Source organism: Sebastes umbrosus, chromosome 7 (genome assembly GCF_015220745.1).
Source record: "Sebastes umbrosus isolate fSebUmb1 chromosome 7, fSebUmb1.pri, whole genome shotgun sequence".
NCBI classification, from domain to species: Eukaryota; Metazoa; Chordata; class Actinopteri; order Perciformes; family Sebastidae; genus Sebastes; species Sebastes umbrosus.
The window spans coordinates 32,462,605-32,487,670 of NC_051275.1; the positions used below are offsets into that span (position 1 = coordinate 32,462,605).

Genomic DNA, 25,066 nt, shown 5'->3' on the forward strand with positions numbered 1-25,066 from the left:
TATATGGGTACCCACGAGTCTCCCCTTTACAGACATGCCCACCTTATGATAATCACATGTTTGAATGCAGTATAAATGTGTTATTTTCTCTTATTCTAAAATGGTGTATCTGAATATTTCTGCATACTGGGGTCCCTAAACAGTCTTGAATTACATTAATTGGGTATCACTGTAAAGCTGAGACTCTTGTGGATCCAATGAGCCCAACTGTATTCATATGTGATGATGTTAGTCCCCATAGTAGACATTTCATTGTAGTGAATTGGCTACTATTTTTTTAAACTTGACCTCACTGTATATAATGACCTGTGGTGACCTCTAGGATAATCACAGCCTCATGAAACTTAACAGTCACAAACTAGAGACCTGGAGCATTCAGAGGATGGATGGCTTTCCTATCTAGATTGACAATAAGGAGGTTTCTGAGCAGTTTACACAACAGGAGTGCTCGCCATCCAATCGCCAAAAAAATGCAATTCTTGCAGAAATCTCTAAATGTCAAACGTTTTTGATACCAAAAGGAGGAGGTGTAATATATAGCTTTTGGGTGCCTTCTCACTAGCCCAGGGTCTGCAACCTTTACTATCAAAAGAGCCATTTTAGGCAACAAAAAAAAAAAGAATTCCGTCTGGAGCCGCAAAACGTTTGATCATTGTGATGAAGGTAACACAGTTTATAGTCTAAGTATATAGTATATAAGTCTAATGCAGTGAGGGCCAAAGAGACAATGTACTACGGAGTATTAGGGCCACATTGAGGGAAAAAACATCTGAGATTTCCAGAATAGAGAAAGAATAAAGTCATAACTTTACGAGAAAAAAAGAAAACAACACGTAAAATTACTACTTTATAATATTATGACTTTATTCTCAAAATCTCAGATTTAATTTTTTTTCCTCAATGTGGCCTTGATACTCGGTCGTACCACAGACCTACAACAATGATAAATAAGAATGAAAATGTAAACAAAACAGTTATTCATTTCCATTTTTATAAATCCACAGGGCGTCACTGGAGAGGAGCCACTGGAGAGGAGCCGCAGGTTGCAGACCCCTGCAAATGTTATTTAATATACTAACTAATTAGTATTACTAATCACGTGGCTTGTGTGGTCACCACATTTTTTATAAGAAAAGATAAGATATTCCTTTATTAGTTATATGAGTTATTCTTGTATGTTTTGCATAATGATCTTGTGAAGCACTTTGAGATGTATGTGGGGAAAATTACTTACTTACTTACTTAGTGAGTAAACAGTTGCATAACACAGTCCGGAGCTGAGCTACCTGATTGGCTGATTGGTGGAGGTGTAGAGCTCATTAACATATCAGGACCACTGAGACCATCACCACGACGGATCATCGAGGACTCCTCACAGATGAGTTTTATCTTCATGTAAAGAGACTTTTTCTGACTTCACAACGTCTTTGGGTGAGTTAGTTTACTATTTCATATCTTTTTTATCAAGTCAGACGCCTCTAATGCCAACTGTGTCAATTTATTTTGCAGAACTTTTGACGTGTTTTGGTGTTAATGGCGTCACCTTGGTGATTCTAGTTTCATCCTCAGGCTTGTCTCTAGGGAGGTTTTCCAACAAACACGTTGAAATAAAAGGGCATGCAACTTCAGGTTTTTCGATAGTTATATCGACTGTTTGGACGCATCCACAATATGCAGGTTATTAGCGTGCATTTAAAGTGTTTTGGCTCAATTGTATTTTAATGGGCCTACCTGACTGTAATTAAAGGCTCAATAAAGCCCCACCAGGTTTTCTGTAGTTTTGTAGGTCACCGTTTAGGGCCCAGTCAGTTACACCTTAACCATGGATGTATAAAGAGAACCAGTCTGTTTAGGAAAACTTAACAATTTAATTAATATATTGCACAAAACAATGACAAAAACAGTGTTCGTGTCAACTTGAATAAAGTTTTTTTTCTTCTTTTTTTTTAACAGGACTGCTGTTGTGTTAATTATACAGCAGAGGGTGCTGCAGTATAGTAGACTACAAGGACCTGAAAATAATGTATAGTATTAAGTCTTAATACATCTATTACAGAGAACAACAGAAAATAGATAATGATGATAATAATAATAATAATAATAATAGGAGATAATATATATAATAATAATAATAATAATAATAATAGAAGATAATATATATAATAATAAAAGAAAATTACAGTAGTACACACATGGTTATGTAGGTTAAGAATTATTTTGTTTTATATAATTGAAAATTGGAAATAAAAGCTGATAAAATCATATATTTTTTTACTTTCTCTGCTGATAGAAGCGTTGTATTTTGGCGCATGTGCAGTTCATTACTCCGCCTCCAAAGCGGAAGTTGTAAGTGTTTGTTGTTTCTCTGGTTTAATGTTTGTTAAAACAGATTGTCGTATAAACGAGGTTACTGCTCAGTAACGACGCTGATAGTTGTGTTTTTATTGTGGTTAGTTTAACTTGTTTTTTTTAGCGTAACTACCAACTGCTGATGTCTTTTATTTATAGAATTGTCATTCAATAGAACTACAGGCAGATAACGCGCAGTGCATGACGGGAAGACAGTCTATAACCCGCGTTAAATGTTTTAAACGTTTCTACCGCGCTTTTACACCAAACACATCGAAAAGATGAGACTGTTGTGATTATTTAACATGTAATCACATTCACTCTCTGATCACTGATTAGATCTGATTTATTTAGCGTTCCAACCGTCACAGAGATCAGTTCCTCCCAGAATCAGTCCTCAGTCTTTAACATGTACAACTCATACTTACCTGGCAGGGGAGATACCATGATCAAGAAGGTGGTTCTCCCAGGGCGAGGCTAGACCATTGCACAATCGGTCTCTGCTGACCCGTGCGAATTCCCCAAATGTGGGAATCTCGACTGCATAATTTGTGGTAGTGGGGGACTGCGTTCGCGCTCTCCCCCGACATACATGTTAAAGAAATTATATATTATAAAGCACGCAGAAGACTACTGTTGGAGAGAGTGGTTGGATTACATGTATAATGGCTGCAGAATTTATGAACAATAAGAAGGCAGAGAATAATCTGACTATTGTTCACTTAAGGTTGTATATTTTTGTAATGAAACATGTTTTGAAATCTTCTGAAGGTCGACAATCTGCTGAACAAAGAAACTAACGCATGAATGCATTATGTAGTACACACAGTTATCGTATCGTAAATTCGTGAGCCTGGTTTGATAGCTCAGGGTTTATCCAGAATAAATCATACGAGGGAGGAGAGAGGCGAGCCCAGTTGGTGCTGAGGCATCATGGCCCATGCCTGGCCAGTTGAGGACTTTTTTTTGTATCCTTGTTATACATATACATATATGTGTATATATATATATATATATATATATACATATATGTATACCTTTTCTTTATAACAAAATAAAATGAAATATGGATAAAAAAATGGAGAAAAATAAATGAAAGAAAAAAAAGAAAAGAAATAAAACTTTAAAAAAGCCAACATAACTGGGCAAGATCAATATCATGTGACTGTGTGTGCGCTCTTGAGTTAACAGAATTAACATTAAGAAACTAGTATTTATATTTCCGGACGCATTCATTTAAATCGTCACTTCCTGTGAACACCCACCTTGCCGGTTTGAGTCGAATAACCATGGAAACCCGCTAACGTAATGATCCCAAAATGACGTTTTCTGAGAATCAAAGTTACTGAATTATTTTTAAAAATATGTATTACGCATAGTAAAGTTAACTCTTACGTACTTAACAGTTGTATGTTAGTGTGGAATTATTGACTCAAATGGAGGGTTGGATCCTGCTGTCAGCTTTGTTTCTCCTCTAGATACCGGAGCTCTTCTGTTGAGAAGTTAAAACACATTATATTCTTCTTCATGTAACGTTTACGTGCTGTTAGTCTTTTTATGCTGCAGCTGTGTTCATAACGAGGCTATAAAATTAGTTTCTGATGATTTATATTGTCACGTGACGAAGGCGACTCCCACGCGATTAATATTATAAATCCCTCTTTTCTTATAATTGTACTTATTTTGTTCCGTTTTCATGGCATTTTATTCACTGTTAAAAACGTTTAGTGGATTTGTTTCCAGTTTTCCCGAGTGTCACTTGAACGCCTCATTCCCCTGCAGCACCGTCAGTGAGAGTAACTGTGCGGCGGATCAGTTCCTCACCTCCGACCCATTCACAGCATCGCTTCTCGGCCTTTTGGCTAAGATCAAGTGTAGTATCTGTTCTTATCAGTTTAATATCTGATACGTCCCCTACCCGGGGACCATATATTAAATTGATTTTTGGATCAGGGAGATGGAATAGGGGCTTGCTCCGTCCACTCCACGCATCGACCTGGTATTGCAGTACCTCCAGGAACGGTGCACCCCCTTTAACTGTTCAATATAAATTATCATCCTCAACATTAGTAGTAGTAAAATATAATCATTACTTTTAAGAGTTTATAAACAGATTGCATTTTGCATAAAGTAATAGCTGCATGATCAGTTTTGTTTTGAGGCGTTTTAAACTTTATATAGTGCCTATATGCCTCAATAGTCGTGTATCACAGTTGTTACTCTGCACTATATTCAGTTTTAACAGTTTTCTTCATCTCCTTGTATTTTTATATCTGGTATATTTTTTTACTTGCACTACTAACTTTTTTTACTGCCTTTTCACTAACATGTTTTGCACTATGGAACTGTTTGTTTATTTTAACGGGGCTGCTGTTGTGCTAATTATCCAGCAGAGGGTGCTACAGTATAGCAGACTACAGGGACCTAAACATAACCATATGATGTATAAAGTCTTCATACATCCATTACAGAGCAAAACAGAAAATAGATAATAATAATAATAATAATAGAAGATAATATATATATATATATTATAATAATAATAATAATAATAATGATAATAAAGATAATATATATATATATTATAATTATAATAATAATAATCATAATAGAGGATAATATATATAATAAGAATATTAATATTAATAATAATAATAGAAGATTATATATATATATATAATAAAAGAAAATAACAGTAGTGCACACATGGTTATGCAGGTAAATAATTATTTTGTTCTATATAATTGAAAATTGGAAATAAAAGCTGATAAAATCATATATTTTTTTACTTTCTCTGCTGATAGAAGCGTTGTATTTTGGCGCATGCGCAGTTCATTACTCCGCCTCCAATGCGGAAGTTGTAAGTGTTTGTTGTTTCTCTGGTTTAATGTTTGTTAAAACAGATTGTCGTATAAACGAGGTTACTGCTCAGTAACGACGCTGATAGTTGTGTTTTTATTGTGGCTAGTTTAACTTGTTTTTTTAGCGTAACTACCAACTGCTGATGTCTTTTATTTATAGAATTGTCATTCAATAGAACTACAGGCAGATAACGCGCAGTGCATGACGGGAAGACAGTCTATAACCCGCGTTAAATGTTTTAAACGTTTCTACCGCGCTTTTACACCAAACTCATCGAAAAGAGGAGACTGTTGTGATTATTTAACATGTAATCACATTCACTTCAGGTCGCTGATTTAGATCTGATTTATTTATTGTTACGACCGTCACAGAGACCAGTTCCTCCCAGAATCAGTCCCCAGTCTTTAACATGTACAACTCATACTTACCTGGCAGGGGAGATACCATGATCAAGAAGGTGGTTCTCCCAGGGCGAGGCTAGACCATTGCACAATCGGTCTCTGCTGACCCGTGCGAATTCCCCAAATGTGGGAATCTCGACTGCATAATTTGTGGTAGTGGGGGACTGCGTTCGCGCTCTCCCCCGACATACATGTTAAAGACATACGAATTTGGAAAGCAGAAATAGATCTACTTGTTGGAGAGTGGTTGGATTACATGTATGAAGGCTGCGGTAAATAAATGCATTATGTAGTACACAGTTTTTTTATTTATATTTTTCTTTATATATATATATATGTTTTTTTCCCCTTCCTTTTCCTCCTTTTCTTTATAATAAAATAAAATTTAAATATGGATAAAAATATGGAGAGAAAAATAAATTAAAGAAAGAAAGAAAACTTTAAAAAAGCCAACATAACTGGGCAAGGTCAATATCATGTGACTGTGTGTGTGCGCTTGAGAGTTAACATTAGGAAACTAGTATTTATATTTCCGGACGCATTCATTTACGTCGTCACTGCTGGTTTGAATCTTGTAACTATGGTAACCCGCTAACCTAATGAGACCAAAATGACGGTTTGTGAGAATCAAAGTTACAATTTTTAAAAAATATATATTACGCTTAGTAAAGTTAACTCTTACGTGGTTAACAGTTGTATGTTAGTATGTAATTATTGACTTAAACATAGTTAGAGTGTTGGATCCTGCTGTCAGCTTTGCTTCTCCTCTAGATACCGGAGCTCTTCTGTTGTGAAGTTAAAACACATTATATTCTTCTTCATGTAACGTTTACGTGCTGTTAGTCTTTTTATGCTGCAGCTGTGGTCATAACGTGGCTGTAAAATTAGTTTGTGATGATTTACATTATCTCTGGATTTGAGAGTGTCACGTGACAAAGGCGACTCCCACGCGATTATTATTATAAATCCCTCTTTTCTTATAATTGTACTTATTTTGTTCCGTTTTCATGGCATTTTATTCACTGTCAAAAACGTTTAGTGGATTTGTTTCCAGTTTTCCCGAGTGTCACTTGAACGCATCATTCCCCTGCAGCACCGTCAGTGAGAGTAACTGTGCAGCGGATCAGTTCCTCACCTCCGACCCATTCACAGTATCGCTTCTCGGCCTTTTGGCTAAGATCAAGTGTAGTATCTGTTCTTATCAGTTTAATATCTGATACGTCCCCTACCCGGGGACCATATATTAAATTGATTTTTGGATCAGGGAGATGGAATAGGGGCTTGCTCCGTCCACTCCACGCATCGACCTGGTATTGCAGTACCTCCAGGAACGGTGCACCCCCTCATACTGTTTAATATAAATAATTATCCTCAATATTCGTAGTAGTAAAATATAATCATTACTTTCTAAGTGTTTATCAACAGGGTGCATTTTTCAAAAAGTATACAAAGAGTTTTTCTGATAAGAATATTGTGACCTTCTTTTCAAGGTCAGATAAAGACTCAGCTCTTTAGACAGCCGTTTGGGTAGCTTGTATGTTCCAGGCTTGTATTTGTAATGTATTTATTGTGTACCTTACTCTATGCATTGTGTTTTATTTAGTTATTTATTAATCATGTGGCTTGTATCACCACATTTTGCCAATGTTTTTGCTCCCTTGTTGTACAGCTGGCTGTGAAAAAAATTCAACTTCAACTTAAATGTAAGTAAAATATTTCACTTTGCTTGGCCTAATATATATTTTAATAATAATATATATAATATTTTAAATTAATTCAGACTTTGATTCTCACAAACTGTAGTTTTTTTCGTCACATGAGTTTTGGTTACCGTGGTTACACGTTTCCAACCAACAAGGAGGCTCTCAGGAAGTGACATAAATTACATCTCAGTGCCTTCGTAAAGATACATACTACTGTTAATACATTAGACAGTAATGCATTTTTTTCTTATTAATTAAATTTTAATTCTCGCAAAGTTCCACATTCACAAGTGTAAATTTACCCAAAAAAAAAGCCTAATTTCTTTGTATTTATGAAAGAAATGGATCTATATCTGTCAACAATTTCTTCCTCAGAAAAAAAAAATAAGCAATGAAAACAATGAATGTATGCAATATCTTTAAAGTTTTTAAATGAAATTATTGTCATACTCTCAAGTGGTCTCTTCTTTTTTTTAATTTATTTTATGTTGGTTTTGTTTCATTTCTGTAGGCCTTTTATGTTTGTCACAGCTCTTTGTTTATGTTTTCGCTATGCTTCTGTATGTAAATGTTTTTAATGTTTTCTGCTGTTACTATGTATACTGTCATTTTGAAATAAAAAATAATAATAAAAAAAAAAACTACTGTTAATACATACAAAAGTATGTTGAACGACAGTACACATATTGAGTATGTAGCACATAGCGGACGAATCATTTGGTTTTTTTAATACTCTTTGACATGTATTTTGAAAGTATTCACCGGAAGTGCGACGTTTGGGAGTGAGAGTGGCTATTCAGCTAGTTCATTCTGCTAAAAATGATTATTATCCTAGCAAAATATTATATACATAAAATGATATGGCTCAAAACAATACCCCTCCTTTTTATTTTTAAAAAGTATGATTGAAAATTTCAAACTCACTGTAAAATATTTTTGCAGAATTACATTGAAAAATCTGAACATGTGATTATATTGTATAGAACTTTTGAAATAAAATATTTAAAAACAATTTAAAAAATCCAGCATTTGTTTTTTTAATACTCTTTTTGACTTGTATTTTGAAAGTATTCACCGGAAGTGCTTCGTTAGTGCGCAGAACCGGATGTGACGCAGTGCGTGTGATAGTATTTGGTTTGTGGTTAACCCGGTGAACCGGAGCGACAGGCATGAGGAAGACTCGTTAATGTTCATGAGAGCGGCTATTTAGCTCGTTCATTCTGCTAAAACAACAATATTTAATAGTTCACGCTTCAGTTCGAGGCGGTTATAACCTTCATCTCTTCAGTGGAGCTGGATATCAGAGGCCAACGGCAGCAGCGCGAGAAGGTAACGGTTAATAACGGCAGCTAGCTCGTGTAGCCGCCATTGTTTATGAGCAGGAGGAGAGCGAGGCCTTTTGCTAATAATACCTTTATATAAACACTTTACTACACTAATACAACAAACAGAGTGTGTATTTGACTTCAGTAGTTATCTATGAAAATATCCCTTTCATTGAATTATCACTCAATGGAGAGTCAGTGAGCTGGAAACGCCTCCTTTTTGACTGTAGCCAACGTGAAGCTAGCTGACAGTCTGCAGTCTGTAGTCTGTCTGCAGCTGATCAGAGACCTAAATAATGAAACACCTGGTTGGCCTGAGGGTTAATTAATAAATAACCCTGACAGGCTCTCTATGTTCTTTATTGTTTTTTTTTGTTATTTTGTTTTTACAGTGTTCATTTAATTTCAAAATTCCATTCATTTTATTTCAAACATGTCAAATACAAAAATAAATAAAGAAAAAGAATGATCATACCAACAAGTAGTATTTACATTCAATGAAAAGCATAAGACAAATAAATTGTCAAACACAAAGAAGTAAGAAGAAGTACAAATTGATTTAATCCCACCCCTTCATTAATAATTAACCAGCTTCCTTATTGAGCCATACATATACTCTAATTACATTTTCCTAAATGTGTCTAAATATAATTATTCTAACTATAATTACTACCTTTAATCTCTGTCATACAGAAATATTTACCAGTTAATGGTGACGGTTATTCAGATATTACTGAATGAAGTTGACACCGCTGATTTGTACCTTGGCCACAGCGAACAGCACGTGATGATTGATTGTTGTTAAAAGAGATTTCAGGAGGTTGGTGTTGAGTGTGTTTGGCGCGCTATCTGGCGGTATAGGTCCAGTGTGGCGCTGTTGCACCTGCTGCTGAGTTACCAAACCGGATGTTTTCAAGCCCCCTTTTCCACAGATTGAGTGGTGGAAATGGTATTAAAATCCTCTATTTTAGTAAAAGTACTACTACCACACTGAAAATACTCCTCTGCCAGTAAAAGCCCTGCATTCAAAACCTTACTTAAGTCAAATTATGTAAGTAATATGAGCAAAATGTATTTAAAGTATAAGTATTGATAGTGTAGTAAAATGTCCTCTGTCAGTTGCTCTCAAATAAACATAAAGAAATGTCAGAGATAGGTAACATGTAAATGATGTACATAATGCTACAATATTGTACATAATGCTACAATATAAACACAATATATGTAAAGAAATGTAAATAATGAAATGAGAATGTATGAATTATGTACAAATGTTTGCATTAAGACGTGCAACATTACATACATAACATATAACCATAGTGCAAATAAGTAAATACAAAAGGCTGAGAAGTGGGATATAATAAGTGTGTTAAATACAAATGACAGAATGGTATAAGTGCGAATTAAATAAGAATAATTATGCATTTATGTGTATGTTGCATTTTATTGCTGTAGATGTTTTTAACTCCTTTATATCCTGTTGGCTAGTTTAATCTACAGCAATGAACCATATTCTGTAATAAGGATGCACCAATACCGGATTGGATACCGGGCAGATTCTGACTCAAATAGCTGGATCGGATATCGGTTTACTGGTTTACCAAGTTGCTGGTGTACGATTTATTATTGTGATAATGAATAATATTATGTTAATTTATTTCTTTCATTTTGTTTTACAAAATTAAGAAAGCAATGTTTAATTCAAGCCCTCATTTATGCACATTTATCCCTTTTCCCAACAGGCAAGGAGAGATGTCGTCGTCACACTATTCGTCCTCCCGTAGTTCATCTCGGGCCACCGACTGTAAAGTTTACGTGGGTGACTTGGGCAATGGTGCTGCCAAGGGGGAGCTGGAGCGAGCATTCAGTTATTATGGCCCACTGAGAACCGTCTGGGTGGCCAGAAACCCGCCTGGGTTTGCCTTTGTGGAGTTTGAGGATCCCAGAGATGCAGAAGATGCTGTGAAAGGCATGGATGGAAAGTAAGTTGTAACATTTTCCTGTAGCGTTTCAGTAGTCCAATGTTTTGTTCTTCAAAAGAAAGAGAAGAAAACTTTAACAAAAATGACCCACTACTTAACAATTTACAAATCCCATCTACAAAAGTGTTTAGCCCTTAAAGGGATAGTTCAGGTGTTTTGAAGTGGGGTTGTATAAAGTACTGATTCATAGTCAGTGTATTACCTACAGTAGATGACGGTCGGCACGCCTCCAGTTTAGAGAAACAGACAGGAGTACCAGCACGGGAGTAAAGCAATGTACTGCTGTGGACGGGGGCAGCAGCAAAACAGATTTGAGACACCTAAAAAAAAAAAATCAATATCAGTTTAAGTGTACGCTATATTTAGAGTATTTTCACCGCTTTACCTCGCTGTCAGACAGCTATACAGTCTATGTTTAGGGTTAGTTTGGATTCACCAAAGTCACACAATAACACAAACAAACTAACCGATCGAGGCAGCGGTAGATCAGCAACTCTCGTGTTCTGCAAAGGTAAAATTACTGTTTTTGTCAAAGGAGTCTGGGAGCTTTGAAGATAGCATAGATAACAGCTTTAGTTCCCCGTCAGAAAGGGCTGTCTGATGGCGAGGTAAAGCAGTGAAAATATTCTAAATATAGAGTACACCGTTTGTTTTTTATCTACTGTATCTACTGTAAGTAATAAACTGACTGGATAAGTACCTCATATAACTCCCACTTCAAAGAATCTGTCCTATCCTTTTAGATTCTGTGTGTGTTGCCTTGTAACAGACAAAAGAAACACTATAGTCAAATATTAGGGGACTAAAGAAGACAACAATGTAATCTAATCTAGGTTTTTAGTCCTTGCAGATGGCTTGGAGACCATTGCAGGAATTAAAACAGTCTTTTACTGACTTTTCTTCCCCTCAGGATCCTTTGTGGTTCCCGTGTTCGTGTGGAGATGTCAACAGGCATGTCGAGGAAGGGCCGTGGGCGCCCCAGCCGACGCCAGTTCGACCCACAAGATCGGTGTTACCAGTGTGGGGACCGGGGCCACTACGCTTATGACTGCTACCGCTTTAGCAAGAGAGGAGGCCGTCGCAGCAGGTGAAGGAATACAGTCAGTTTTGCATGAGGTTGTGGCTGATATGATGCACTTTTTCGGTGCACGTTGACACTTGTGCAGCTCATTATTTATTGCTCTGAAGCAAACTGTATTTGCCATCTTGTACCTTAAAAAGACAGAGGTGGATAAACTTGTTTGTGTTTCCGTTCCAGGTCTCGCTCTCATTCTCGATCTCGCTCCAGGTCCAGGTCCCGCGGACACCGTTATCGCTCTCGCTCCCGCAGCCGTAGCAACAGCAGGTACACACAGCGGCTTTTGGTTCTAAATTTTGGCGCTTTGTGCATCAACCCAAATGCATTTGAGCCTGAATGTACTGTTGTGAGCTACATGGGATGGGACCATCATCACACGATTTTATTAACATGTACAAAGTTGTTTTTATCTTGAATAATAAATTATTAACAGTTTGTCAGATGAGCCTTCTATTTATCCTTTTTGTGACTCTTTCTCAGGAGCCGTCGGCGATCTCCGTCCTACTCCAGACGCAGGAGCAGGTAAGAATACAGCTTGTTGAACTATAAGTAACTGTTATGGTAGTTCATTATTTTTTGTACTTTTTCTATTGTTAGCGATGTACTGGTTGTGACGGATGTAGCCACTCCTCCTCAGTGTTGTGTTAATCCAGTTTTTCAGCAGGACTGATACGTAATCCATCCCTCAGGGATCAGTTGGGTACCTGAGCAGAGTGTGTGTCAGTTTTTCAGCCTCCCTCTGGTAGTTGATGCCTCAGGTGTTGCCATCGTTCCCAGCATACCTGTAATTAAATCAAATTTGCTTCCTGTAACTTTAGGTCAGGCTCCCAAGCCCGGTCCAAGTCCAGGACTCCAGTGAGAAGGTAGGTGATGTAAGATGCAGGTTTTCACACCATCATTAATCTACAGCTTGTACCTGAAACACACTGTTGTTGTTGTCATCGCAAACCTCCCGTCCTGGTTACATGATTGTAGAGAGAGACATACAAAGTAAAAAAATTGTGATGTTTACACACAAAATGATTGTGCATTGGCTTGCCTTTTTAATTTGTTAAGTCAGTCCTCACGGTGTCAGCACCACTTTACAAAAAGTAAAAAAACACACAGTTCATTCCTGCATCATTTAGCTGTTCTTCAGTAAGGACTTATTAATCTGTACATATATTTAGCAAACCAAAATACAGACGAAATCAGGAAACTGAGAAAAATGTCACCCCGCCGGTAGGAATATTGCCAAAATCATGGTATATGTAATTTTATATCATTGTAACAGTATATATCACGATATGGTAATTGTTCTGTATGTCCAATTAAGAAATGGTTTGAAATAAGTGACCATACTGTACTTCATCACATTTAATTATTTTCTTCTTTTATTTGGAACTTTCATACAAACAAAAACAACTGCCTCACATGAGACAACACTTGAGTTAAAAACAAACCATCATATTGCCCAAACACTACTGCCCGCTGACACTGTAAACAAACCACTACAACCTCATCATCTACAACAAACAACAAAGAATTTGGATTTATCAGACCAAATGGACGGGACAGCGACAAGATGGGTAACTGTATTGAGTGCTGTGAAGAGGAGTTTAGTTTTCAATGCTCAACTAGAAGATCTTTTTACGCCTCAACTCTGAAAGCGACACAATGTTGGATCAACCAATCGGCATGCTTGAAGGGCAGGTCAGCGCTACACGTTGAGATTTGGGAGTTGTGCACGTCTGTGAGCCTCTTCAACTGACCCATAACACCCGTCTCTGCTTAGGTTTGAAAAGATGTTCGTAAGTATCTTTATCTTTCCAGCTTCATCAGTCACTAGTGGAGTATATAAATGTTGTTTTTTTTCTCTTGTCCAGTCGTTCCAGATCTCGATCTCGGTCCGGCTCTAAGCCCAGAAGACGCTCTGCCTCCCGCTCCCGCTCACGATCGAAGTCAGCCAATCACAAGAGGAACAGGTAAACCCTCAGTCTTCATGTCTCTCATTCACTGAAACAGGGTGTAGACATTTCTAGTGCTTAGTTGTCAGTGTTTACCAAGATATTTTAAACATATGTAACACCTCAGTAAGGTCTAGATTAACCATTATAGTGTTTAGATAACACAGTTCAACCATCTTCCGTTCCCAGAGAGGGTCAGTTATGTTCTTTACATTAGCCAGAACTAGGTGCTCCATTCTAGGCAGGGAATGAATAAATAGACCCTCCTTCCACCCGGGAGCATCATGCTGCCACCAAACTTGACGGTGAGATGGACGAGCACCGAGACCCCTCCACCTCCTCGACACCGAGAGATCTGCATCTTCAGCCATGTCTTCTGTCTCTGCTGTTGGCCGGCAGTGGAGTGGGGGAGGGGTAGAGGACAGTGACTGGGGCCCTCTGTCTGGTGTAGGGAAGTATAAGTAGATGAAAGATTAGACCTCTCTCTGTCTTGTGCTCTCTTTTCCAACTCTTGATTGCGCTGCACTGTTAAAACTTAACTCAGAGTGGCTCTAAAGGCCCAGACACACCAAGCCGACATCAAAGAACTAGCGGCGATAAAGGCCGCTGTTGCGTCGCTTCAGTCTCGACAAGTTGCGCTTGAAGACACCGCGAAGACTACAGCAGACGGCCAGTTAGCACGTATGTTCTGCGCCTGTATGAGAGGAGATAACTCTCCACACCAGCAGGCGGCGGTAGTTGTCATTCTAAAAGTGAAACCGGAAGACCTAGGATGGCGAATAAACAAGCTGTTGTTATGATACGTACATGAAACAATCAGCATTTGCCGACCATTTTCACACCACTCTCACTCACACTCAGAGCCTTCTGTGTGGGCCATCTTGACTTAACTCGTTAGCTTGCGTTCCTCACGTCCGTTTCTCTTCTCGTGCACTGATTCGTTTAAGCTGAACAGCCAATCGGAGGGATTTCTCTCACCGACGGGCTCTTCTGCCGATTCAACATGCTGAATCGGCCGAAAAACCTCCGACTAGAGCCGACGGTGCAGGACACACCACAAAAACTAGACTGACAGACGCTCACCGTCTGCCCCAAACTGTCCGACAGCCGACCGACGGCTTGGTGTGTGTCAGGGCCTTTCTCACTTGATGTTGAAAAGAGAGCACATGAAAGAGAGCCTGTAAACTGTTCAGACTCTTAGCAGCTAAATGCACCCATATCCTCTGTACTCTTGCTTTCCTTTGATCACCATAGATGAAATTATTTAGGCTGACAGAGCAAGAGAGAAAATTGTATTTATTGGTTTTGACAAGTGTTAAGTAAAGATGATCAGTATTGTAAATGTTTTTATTTTAAATTTAAATTCCCTATCTTGAATTTGGCTAGATGAAGAGAAATCTCCAGAAACATATTAGCTGACAAAACGACACCATTGGTGTGATTTAAGTTAAGCATCTTTGCAGCACAGTTTTGTTTATTTTTCATATTTTCTTTAAAGCGTGTGGTGGGAGCTGAGCACTGCACTGACACCACAGCTGATCCCAGGCCCAGGGTCTGCCAGCTGGCGGTGTGTACGTCCTGCGGGAGGGTGACTAAGCGCTGACCTGAGATCAGCCTTCGCCTGCATCTGGTGTTAGACAGCGAGAAAGAGGTCGACCGACCGACCGATCCCTCCCCACAGTGAATGGGTGACCGTCTGTTCAACCGACGCACACGCTCAGACGAGATCAGCCGTGCACACATAGAGTCGTTCTACTAGAGTCACCCAGCCAGCCAGCCAGCCAGCCTTCAGACGTACCAGAGGGCTGACCCACACAGATCAGAGTTCGACCACTACGTTTTTTAATCCATTACCTACCTACCAGACCCCCTACCTACCAGAGTTCTTCGGCCTCTGTCTTAGCTTCTGAAAGTGAGAGAAAGAGAGCTGACGAGAGATCAGTCTTCAAGAGCCTTCACAGCGCAGTGTCTCTCCAAGTTGTAGTCATCCGTCCTACAGTCCTTTCATCCTTCGCTTCTCTGTACTTGTTGTTTCTGCCACTGTCTCCAAAGGTAACCAAAAATCAAACCCCCTGACAAGCTCATGTTCATGGTGAAAGAAAATGCACAGGGATGTAGTCTGGAAGTCTGGTGATTACAGAGCTAATGTTGAGCCTTTAACAAGCATGCTCAGAGTACAAATGTGTGTTTGCATGTGAGAGTGGATGATTGAGAGTAAGATGAGTTTTAATGGTTTAATGGGCTGATATTTCTGAAGAGGCTTTGTCAGATATGTTTTTCTTCTTGTGCCATACATGTTGCAACATCATTGCCATTTTAGGCTGCTTTATTACCATCATAGTACAGTGGAAACCGCTTATAGTGACGGTAACAGTGATCAACTGTTTATATGGATCAAAAAGCTTCAATCGTTCCTATACAAATGCTGTTTAAATAATATGCTTATAGTAATCAAGTAGTCCGCTTACAGCATTCATTTTGGGTCTTTTCATACATGACATGTGCCGTCTACTAAAACATTGTGAAACAGTCATGGTTGCAGGTGATGGAAACAGAAAACAAATGTGTGGGCAGAAAGCACCTGTGGTTGAAGCCGTGTGCGAAACAGCTGTGCTGTATTTTGAAACGGTCAATAAAGTTCAGAAAATAGCAAAGCTGTCCGTTTATATTCATGTTATAAATATACAAATGTCAATTAGATGGTAATCTGCATGAGAAATATAAAATAAGATAAGATATACTTTTATTGTCCCCGTGGGGACATTTTTCCTGGACTCCGTCCAACTGCAGTTACAAGCACTAAATTAAAACAGCATCAACAACAATAATAAACAATTCCACATCAGACAGGGAAACAGTTCCACAGAAACAGATGTTTCAACACATACACAGTCCATGTACATAATGGCACATACTATCACACACACTATCACACACACCATGGCAGGTATTGCACCGGTAGTGCACTGCACCGTCTACCGTGTTGCCCATATTGCACAGACAATAGTCCAATATTACACATATGCAACATATTGCACTGTCCCTATTTAACATATTGCACTGTCATTATGATTATGATAGAAAAAGAAACTTTGGTTATAGTAATCATCCGCTTATCGCGATCAATTTGACAGACGTGATCATTATAAGAGGTTTCCACTGTATATATCCTAGTTCTCAAACTTAGTACAATAGTAATGGGGGCTTTCAAATATTCAGTTCCTTCTCTGGTCATGTAAAGGCCCAGACACACCAAACCGACAAAGAAATAGCGGCGATGAAGGCCGACTGTTGCGTCGCCTCACGTCACCTTTGCCTTGGCCAACAAGTTGCACTCAAACACACCGCAGAGACTACAGCTGACGGCCAGTTAACACGCAAGTTCTGCGCCTGAGTGAGAGGAAATAACTCTCCACACCAGCAGGCGGCGGTAGTCTGTTCATCTTTCTAAAAGGGAAACAGGAAGACTGAGGATGGCAGATATACAAGCTGTTGTTATGACACGTACATGAAACAAAACGATGTCTTCTGACCATTTCCACACCACTCTCACTCACCACTTAGCTTCATTCCAGACGGCCATGTCGCTGTAAAAATATCTGTATTGTAATGATCAGATGAGATGATGAAAACAAATGAGAAGAGCCTTCTGTGTTTTTCCTCTTGACTTTACTCGTTGGCTTGTTTTCCTCCTGGGTTCCTACGCAGTATGGAAAAGTATAGAATTTAATTTAAGTAATTTATAGGTCTGGATAAGTATGGAAAAAACAAAAGAGTATGGAAAAGCATTTCTGTTTCCAGACTGTTACCCCTATTCTGTTTTCAAAAATATAAAATTCATAATTTCTAAATTTAATAATAATACTAAATGGATCATTTGATTCTGGAAAAGTATGGAATTTTGAAATGGAACCCTGTTCCTCATGTCCGTTTCTCTTCTCGTGCACTGATTCGTTTAAGCTGAACAACCAACTAGAGTGGTTTCTCTCACCGACGAGCTCCGCCGCCAATCAAACATGCTGAATCGGCTGAAAAACCTCCGACACGGGCAAACTAGAGCCGACGGTGCGGGACACACTGCAAAAACTAGACCGACGGACGCTCACCGACGGCCCCAAACCGCCCGACGGCCGACTGTCGGCTTGGTGTGTCTGAACCTTTATAGGACAGTTTCCATCCATCTCCACCCCCCTTTTGTGTTTGTAGTCATTGAAGAATGAAGGTCTAAACTTCTCCTCGGAGTAGAAACTATGTTAACAACCTGTTGTAGTCGCAGGTGAGGAGACTGTCAACGACCTGTCAGTTATTTGAATGTTTTTTTTTACCCTGTGGGGGTTCAATTATGTATTTAACCTTTGACCCTGTACAGTTATTCCTTTGACATACAAAGATTACTTTACTTAGTTTACTCATGAGATGAACCTCTGAGAGGTCAAAGAAGTATTCAGCACCCATCCAGTCATGAACTTGTGTTAAGGTGTTCAGTAATGTGGGATTTTGTGTCTGATCATTCTTCCATCCTCCCCTGTGGCGAGCTAACTCCTCTCCGTCTTTGTTTCAGTCGTTCCCGTTCAGCAACTCCACACCGAAGCGCTACGCCAGCAGACGACTGAGTGAAGAAGACTTTTTAGTTGCTTAACAGACAGACCCTCAACTCCTGCACTCTGTCTGCTTTTACAGCCCTACAGCCGCGGTTTTTTTTGTACCTGTCTGTCTAGTCCTGGACGTTTTTTAAGTTTAATTTTCTCCCCAGGACTGTAGTCTTCGTGCAGCCTCAGAATGTTGAAGAATTAGTCAGAATAGCAGACAAAAATCAGTTTCCGTTCGATAGAGATTGTTTGAAGTGTTGCTGCTGCTGCTGCATCTTCCTTCTATAATGTTGCGTAGCAATTGTTAAGAAGCAACACCTGTGTTGAGGTAATACTGAATGACTTTTAGCAGTGATTTGAGCAGCTTGTACAGTAAATTTTCAGTGGAAGAAAGCCCATTTGATGCAGCTCTTGAGGGTGAAGACGTTGCATTGAAAAACTGCTTTTATTCCCTAAAATTTCAAAACCTCAAAATATGTTTTCCCTATGGAGAATCAGCAATACTATCAATTTTTTTGTATTGTGCTCCAATTAGATTTTTGAGTTCAAATGCTGTTTCCACTCATGATGGCATAAGGAGGTAGTTGCTGGCCCGCATGCCTTTAAATATGACGTCACATTCCTACTGTTTGTGTTTCTGTGCTGCACTGCCCCTTTTTATGAACCTGATCAGCTTCAGTGTGCTGAATAGATTCCCCCCGATGTGTTGATTTGTTCCAGTGACTTTTATTTTTAAAATATATACAGTGCTGAAGTTTGATTTCTGTAAGGGCTGCTTTAACAGTTTTGTTCTGTTCCTGGCTTGTATGGTAAGACAGTGGCAGTTTTATTTTTAAATAAACCTCTTCAACACACCTCAGTGGTTATATCTTATTTCATCCAAGTATGTTTATTTTTTCTGTTTTGTGTAACATTTTTGTTCTGATAATTTCCTTGAATGGGTTACTGTGAGAGATGTCAGGATATCAGCAGTTTTTTCAGCAGATGTTTTTTAATAGTGGTGTAAAAAGAGGGCACATTTTAAAATTCAAGGCATAAAAACAACATTACAAGCTTAAGATATCTGTCTTTGGTGACAGTTTACTGCAAAACGGCTGCACCACTGAGACTTTCACAAAATACAAACACTGAATGTTTAAGAATTATCTTTATTAGTCATGTATGTGTACACAAATAATGCACATAGACAGAAATAGACATACAACAAAGCTGGACAGACTAAATCAAATATAGAACTATATATTTATATATTATTTATTTATTTGTTATTTGACAATAAAACAATCTGTCAATCAACATGAACTCAATACAAGTAATTAATCAGAATACAATGTAGGATACAACTTGAGTTAAACTTGAGCTGCACATGTTGAGTTTTGCACAGCTACAATTACACATTTACTACCTCAATTATTTATTATTGAAGAACAAAACACTAACTTGCACACTTTGCCTATGTATATATCTTGCACACTTTGCTAATGTATATAGTATGTTATTGCACACTTGCTAATGTATATAGTGGGTTATTCTATGTTTATAATTTAGATTGTTTTATGCTAGTTGTAGTAGTCAGGTATATTTATAGTGTATTCCAATATTCTATCTTGCACACTTTGCCTATGTATATATCTTGCACACTTTGCTAATGTATATAGTATGTTATAAGATAAGATAAGTTAAGATATTCCTTTATTAGTCCCGCAGTTGGGAAATTTGCAGTGTACAGCAGCAAAGGGGATAGTGCAAAAAAACAAGATTCATCAACTAACACAGTAAAAAAAAAAGTTTGAAAAAAAGATTTGAAAAATGTCCGAAAAAAATGTCTGAAAAAAAAGACTCTTTCAGACTTTTTTTTTTTTTTTTTTTTTAACCTTTTTCCGACATTGTTTAGACTTTATTTTCCAACATTTTTCAAACTTTATTTTTTCAGACTTATTTTTCAGACTTTTTCAACAGACATTTTTCAGACTTTTTTTTTTTTTTGTCTTTTTCAGACATTGTTTAGACTTTATTCTCCAACATTTTTCAAACTTTATTTTTCAGACATTTTTTCCAGACTTTTTTTTCAGACTTTTTTTTCAGACATTTTTTCCAGACTTTTTTGGGGGATATTTTTCAGACATTTTTTCCAGACTTTTTGGGGGTTTTTTTATACCTTTTTCAGACATTGTTTAGACTTTATTCTCCAACATTTTTCCAACTTTATTTTTCAGCCTTTTTTTTTTAGACATTTTTTTAGACTTTTTTCAGATCTTTTTTTTCAGACTTTTTTTGTCCGACATTTTTCAGATCTTTTTTTTCAGACATTTTTTTAGACTTTTTTTTCCCAACATTTTTAAACTTTTTTTTCCAACATTTTTAAAACTTTTTTAACAGACATTTTTCAGACTTTATTTTTCAGACATTTTTTTCAGACTTTTTTTCCAGACTTTTTTTTCAGACATTTTTAACAGACTTTATTTTCCAGACTTTTTTTTCAGACATTTTTTCCAGACTTTTTTTTCAGACATTTTTAACAGACTTTTTTTGGGGCATATTTTTCAGACATTTTTTCCAGACTTTTTTTTTTTTTTTTGTCTTTTTCAGACATTGTTTAGACTTTATTCTCCAACATTTTTCAAACTTTATTTTTCAGACATTTTTTCCAGACTTTTTTTTCAGACTTTTTTTTCAGACATTTTTTCCAGACTTTTTTTTCAGACATTTTTTTTTTTACCTTTTTCAGACATTGTTTAGACTTTATTCTCCAACATTTTTCCAACTTTATTTTTCAGACTTTTTTTTTTTAGACATTTTTTTAGACTTTTTTCAGATCTTTTTTTTCAGACTTTTTTTTAGACTTTTTTTTCCCAACATTTTTAAACTTTTTTTTCCAACATTTTTAAAACTTTTTTAACAGACATTTTTCAGACTTTATTTTTCAGACATTTTTTTCAGACTTTTTTTCCAGACTTTTTTTTCAGACATTTTTAACAGACTTTATTTTCCAGATTTTTTTTTCAGACATTTTTTCCAGACTTTTTTTTCAGTTTTTTTTTCAGACATTTTTAACAGACTTTTTTTTCTTTTTTTTTTTACCCTTTTCAGACATTGTTCAGACTTTATTCTCCAACATTTGTCAAACTTTATTTTTCAGACTTTATTTTTCAGACATTTTTTTCAGACTTTTTTTCCAGACTTTTTTTTCAGACATTTTTAACAGACTTTATTTTCCAGACTTTTTTTTCAGACATTTTTTCCAGACTTTATTTTTCAGGCTTTTTTTTCAGACATTTTTTCCAGACTTTTTTTTCAGACATTTTTAACAGACTTTTTTTGGGGCATATTTTTCAGACATTTTTTCCAGACTTTTTTTTTTTTTTTTTACCTTTTTCAGACATTGTTTAGACTTTATTCTCCAACATTTTTCAAACTTTATTTTTCATACTTTTTTTTTAGACTTTTTTTCAGACTTTTTTTTGGGACATTTTTTCAGATCTTTTTTTTCAGACTTTTTTTTATTTGTTCTTATCTGGACCTTGAGTCTGCAATAAAGCTTGAATTGATTGAATATGAATGAGATTTTCACTTCTGGAAACCTCACTGTTGTCACTTTGTCACTTTTTTTTTTACGGACATTTTTTCAGACTTTTGTTTTCCAACATTTTTCGAACTTTTTTTTCAGTCTTTTTTTTCAGACATTTTTTCCAGACTTTATTTTTCAGGCTTTTTTTTCAGACATTTTTAACAGACTTTTTTTGGGGCATATTTTTCAGACATTTTTTCCAGACTTTTTTTTTTTTTTTTTTGTCTTTTTCAGACATTGTTTAGACTTTATTCTCCAACATTTTTCAAACTTTTTTTTTCAAACATTTTTTCCAGAACTTTTTTTCAGACATTTTTTCCAGACTTTATTTTTCAGACATTTTTTTCAGATTTTTTTTCCAGACTTTTTTTTCAGACATTTTTAACAGACTTTATTTTCCAGACTTTTTTTTCAGACATTTTTTCCAGACTTTATTTTTCAGACTTTTTTTTCAGACATTTTTTCCAGACTTTTTTTTCAGACATTTTTAACAGACTTTTTTTCCAGACATTTTTAACAGACTTTTTTTTTTTTTTTTTTTTTACCCTTTTCAGACATTGTTCAGACTTTATTCTCCAACATTTGTCAAACTTTATTTTTCAGACTTTATTTTTCAGACATTTTTTTCAGACTTTTTTTCCAGACTTTTTTTTCAGACATTTTTAACAGACTTTATTTTCCAGACTTTTTTTTCAGACATTTTTTCCAGACTTTATTTTTCAGGCTTTTTTTTCAGACATTTTTTCCAGACTTTTTTTCAGACATTTTTTCCAGACTTTTTTTCAGACATTTTTAACAGACTTTTTTTGGGGCATATTTTTCAGACATTTTTTCCAGACTTTTTTTTTTTTTTTTTTTTGTCTTTTTCAGACATTGTTTAGACTTTATTCTCCAACATTTTTCAAACTTTTTTTTTTCAAACATTTTTTCCAGACCTTTTTTTCCGACATTTTTTCCAGACTTTATTTTTCAGACATTTTTTTCAGACTTTTTTTCCAGACTTTTTTTTCAGACATTTTTAACAGACTTTATTTTCCAGACTTTTTTTCAGACATTTTTTCCAGACTTTATTTTTCAGACTTTTTTTTCAGACATTTTTTCCAGACTTTTTTTTCAGACATTTTTAACAGACTTTTTTTTCAGACATTTTTAACAGACTTTTTTTGGGGCATATTTTTCAGACATTTTTTCCAGACTTTTTTTTTTTTTTTTATCTTTTTCAGACATTGTTTAGACTTTATTCTCCAACATTTTTCAAACTTTATTTTTCAGACATTTTTTCCAGACTTTTTTTTCAGACTTTTTTTTCAGACATTTTTTCCAGACTTTTTTTGGGGCATATTTTTCAGACATTTTTTCCAGACTTTTTTTTTTTTTTTTACCTTTTTCAGACATTGTTTAGACTTTATTCTCCAACATTTTTCAAACTTTATTTTTCAGACTCTTTTTTGGGACATTTTTTCAGATCTTTTTTTTCAGACTTTTTTTTATTTGTTCTTATCTGGACCTTGAGTCTGCAATAAAGCTTGAATTGATTGAATATGAATGAGATTTTCACTTCTGGAAACCTCACTGTTGTCACTTTGTCACTTTTTTTTTTACGGACATTTTTGCAGACTTTTGTTTTCCAACATTTTTCGAACTTTTTTTCCAGACTTTTTTTGGGACATTTTTCAGACTTTTTTTTCTTTTTTTTTTTACCTTTTTCCGACATTGTTTAGACTTTATTTTCCAACATTTTTCAAACTTTATTTTTCAGACTTTTTTTTTCAGACTTTTTTAACAGACTTTTTTAACAGACATTTTTGACACTTTTTTTTTTTTTTGTCTTTTTGTCTTTTTCAGACATTGTTTAGACTTTATTCTCCAACATTTTTCAAACTTTATTTTTCAGACTTTTTTTTCAAACATTTTTTCCAGACTTTTTTTTCAGACATTTTTTCCAGACTTTTTTTTCAGACATTTTTTCCAGACTTTATTTTTCAGACTTTTTTTTCAGCCATTTTTTCCAGACTTTTTTTTCAGACATTTTTTCCAGACTTTTTTTTCAGACATTTTTTCCAGACTATTTTTTTTTTTTTTTTACCTTTTTCAGACATTGTTTAGACTTTATTCTCCAACATTTTTCAAACTTTATTTTTCAGACTTTTTTTTTTAGACTTTTTTTCAGACTTTTTTTGGGGACATTTTTTCAGATCTTTTTTTTCAGACTTTTTTTGTCCGACATTTTTCAGATCTTTTTTTTCAGACTTTTTTTTAGACTTTTTTTTCCCAACATTTTTAAACTTTTTTTTCCAACATTTTTAAAACTTTTTTAACAGACATTTTTCAGACTTTATTTTTCAGACATTTTTTTCAGACTTTTTTTCCAGACTTTTTTTTCAGACATTTTTAACAGACTTTATTTTCCAGATTTTTTTTTCAGACATTTTTTCCAGACTTTTTTTTCAGTTTTTTTTTCAGACATTTTTAACAGACTTTTTTTTCTTTTTTTTTTTACCCTTTTCAGACATTGTTCAGACTTTATTCTCCAACATTTGTCAAACTTTATTTTTCAGACTTTATTTTTCAGACATTTTTTTCAGACTTTTTTTCCAGACTTTTTTTTCAGACATTTTTAACAGACTTTATTTTCCAGACTTTTTTTTCAGACATTTTTTCCAGACTTTATTTTTCAGGCTTTTTTTTCAGACATTTTTTCCAGACTTTTTTTTCAGACATTTTTAACAGACTTTTTTTGGGGCATATTTTTCAGACATTTTTTCCAGACTTTTTTTTTTTTTTTTTTACCTTTTTCAGACATTGTTTAGACTTTATTCTCCAACATTTTTCAAACTTTATTTTTCATACTTTTTTTTTAGACTTTTTTTCAGACTTTTTTTTGGGACATTTTTTCAGATCTTTTTTTTCAGACTTTTTTTTATTTGTTCTTATCTGGACCTTGAGTCTGCAATAAAGCTTGAATTGATTGAATATGAATGAGATTTTCACTTCTGGAAACCTCACTGTTGTCACTTTGTCACTTTTTTTTTTACGGACATTTTTTCAGACTTTTGTTTTCCAACATTTTTCGAACTTTTTTTTCAGTCTTTTTTTTCAGACATTTTTTCCAGACTTTATTTTTCAGGCTTTTTTTTCAGACATTTTTAACAGACTTTTTTTGGGGCATATTTTTCAGACATTTTTTCCAGACTTTTTTTTTTTTTTTTTTTGTCTTTTTCAGACATTGTTTAGACTTTATTCTCCAACATTTTTCAAACTTT

The 25,066-nt window shown here is 35.7% G+C and overlaps 1 protein-coding gene and 4 non-coding genes across 9 annotated transcripts; all 5 read left to right on the plus strand.

Moving 5' to 3' along the window:
* Positions 1-1,285: 1,285 nt before the first annotated feature.
* Positions 1,286-19,090, plus strand: srsf7a (serine and arginine rich splicing factor 7a). Of its 5 annotated transcripts, none has more exons than XR_005207586.1 (9): positions 1,286-1,431; positions 10,383-10,622; positions 11,533-11,709; positions 11,881-11,967; positions 12,181-12,222; positions 12,519-12,563; positions 13,566-13,664; positions 15,145-15,698; positions 18,208-19,090. XR_005207586.1 is itself a non-coding variant. In XM_037775204.1 (8 exons), exons 2-8 carry the CDS (start codon positions 10,393-10,395, stop codon positions 18,257-18,259), a joined length of 732 nt encoding a protein of 243 aa, XP_037631132.1. In that variant the 5' UTR covers positions 8,454-8,644; positions 10,383-10,392; the 3' UTR covers positions 18,260-19,090. The 5 variants fall into 5 exon arrangements, 2 of the variants coding, with proteins under 2 accessions (XP_037631132.1, XP_037631131.1); XR_005207587.1 differs by lacking the exon at positions 1,286-1,431 and adding an exon at positions 8,454-8,644 and having other exon boundaries at positions 13,864-15,698; XR_005207585.1 differs by lacking the exon at positions 1,286-1,431 and adding an exon at positions 8,454-8,644.
* On the plus strand, positions 2,770-2,935 carry LOC119492173. Its single transcript, XR_005207745.1, has one exon. It is a non-coding gene; the product is annotated as a U1 spliceosomal RNA (small nuclear RNA).
* On the plus strand, positions 4,192-4,382 carry LOC119492155. The gene has a single exon (XR_005207727.1). It is a non-coding gene; the product is annotated as a U2 spliceosomal RNA (small nuclear RNA).
* Positions 5,632-5,797, plus strand: LOC119492153. Its single transcript, XR_005207725.1, has one exon. It is a non-coding gene; the product is annotated as a U1 spliceosomal RNA (small nuclear RNA).
* LOC119492156 lies at positions 6,766-6,956 on the plus strand. Its single transcript, XR_005207728.1, has one exon. It is a non-coding gene; the product is annotated as a U2 spliceosomal RNA (small nuclear RNA).
* Positions 19,091-25,066: the final 5,976 nt, after the last annotated feature.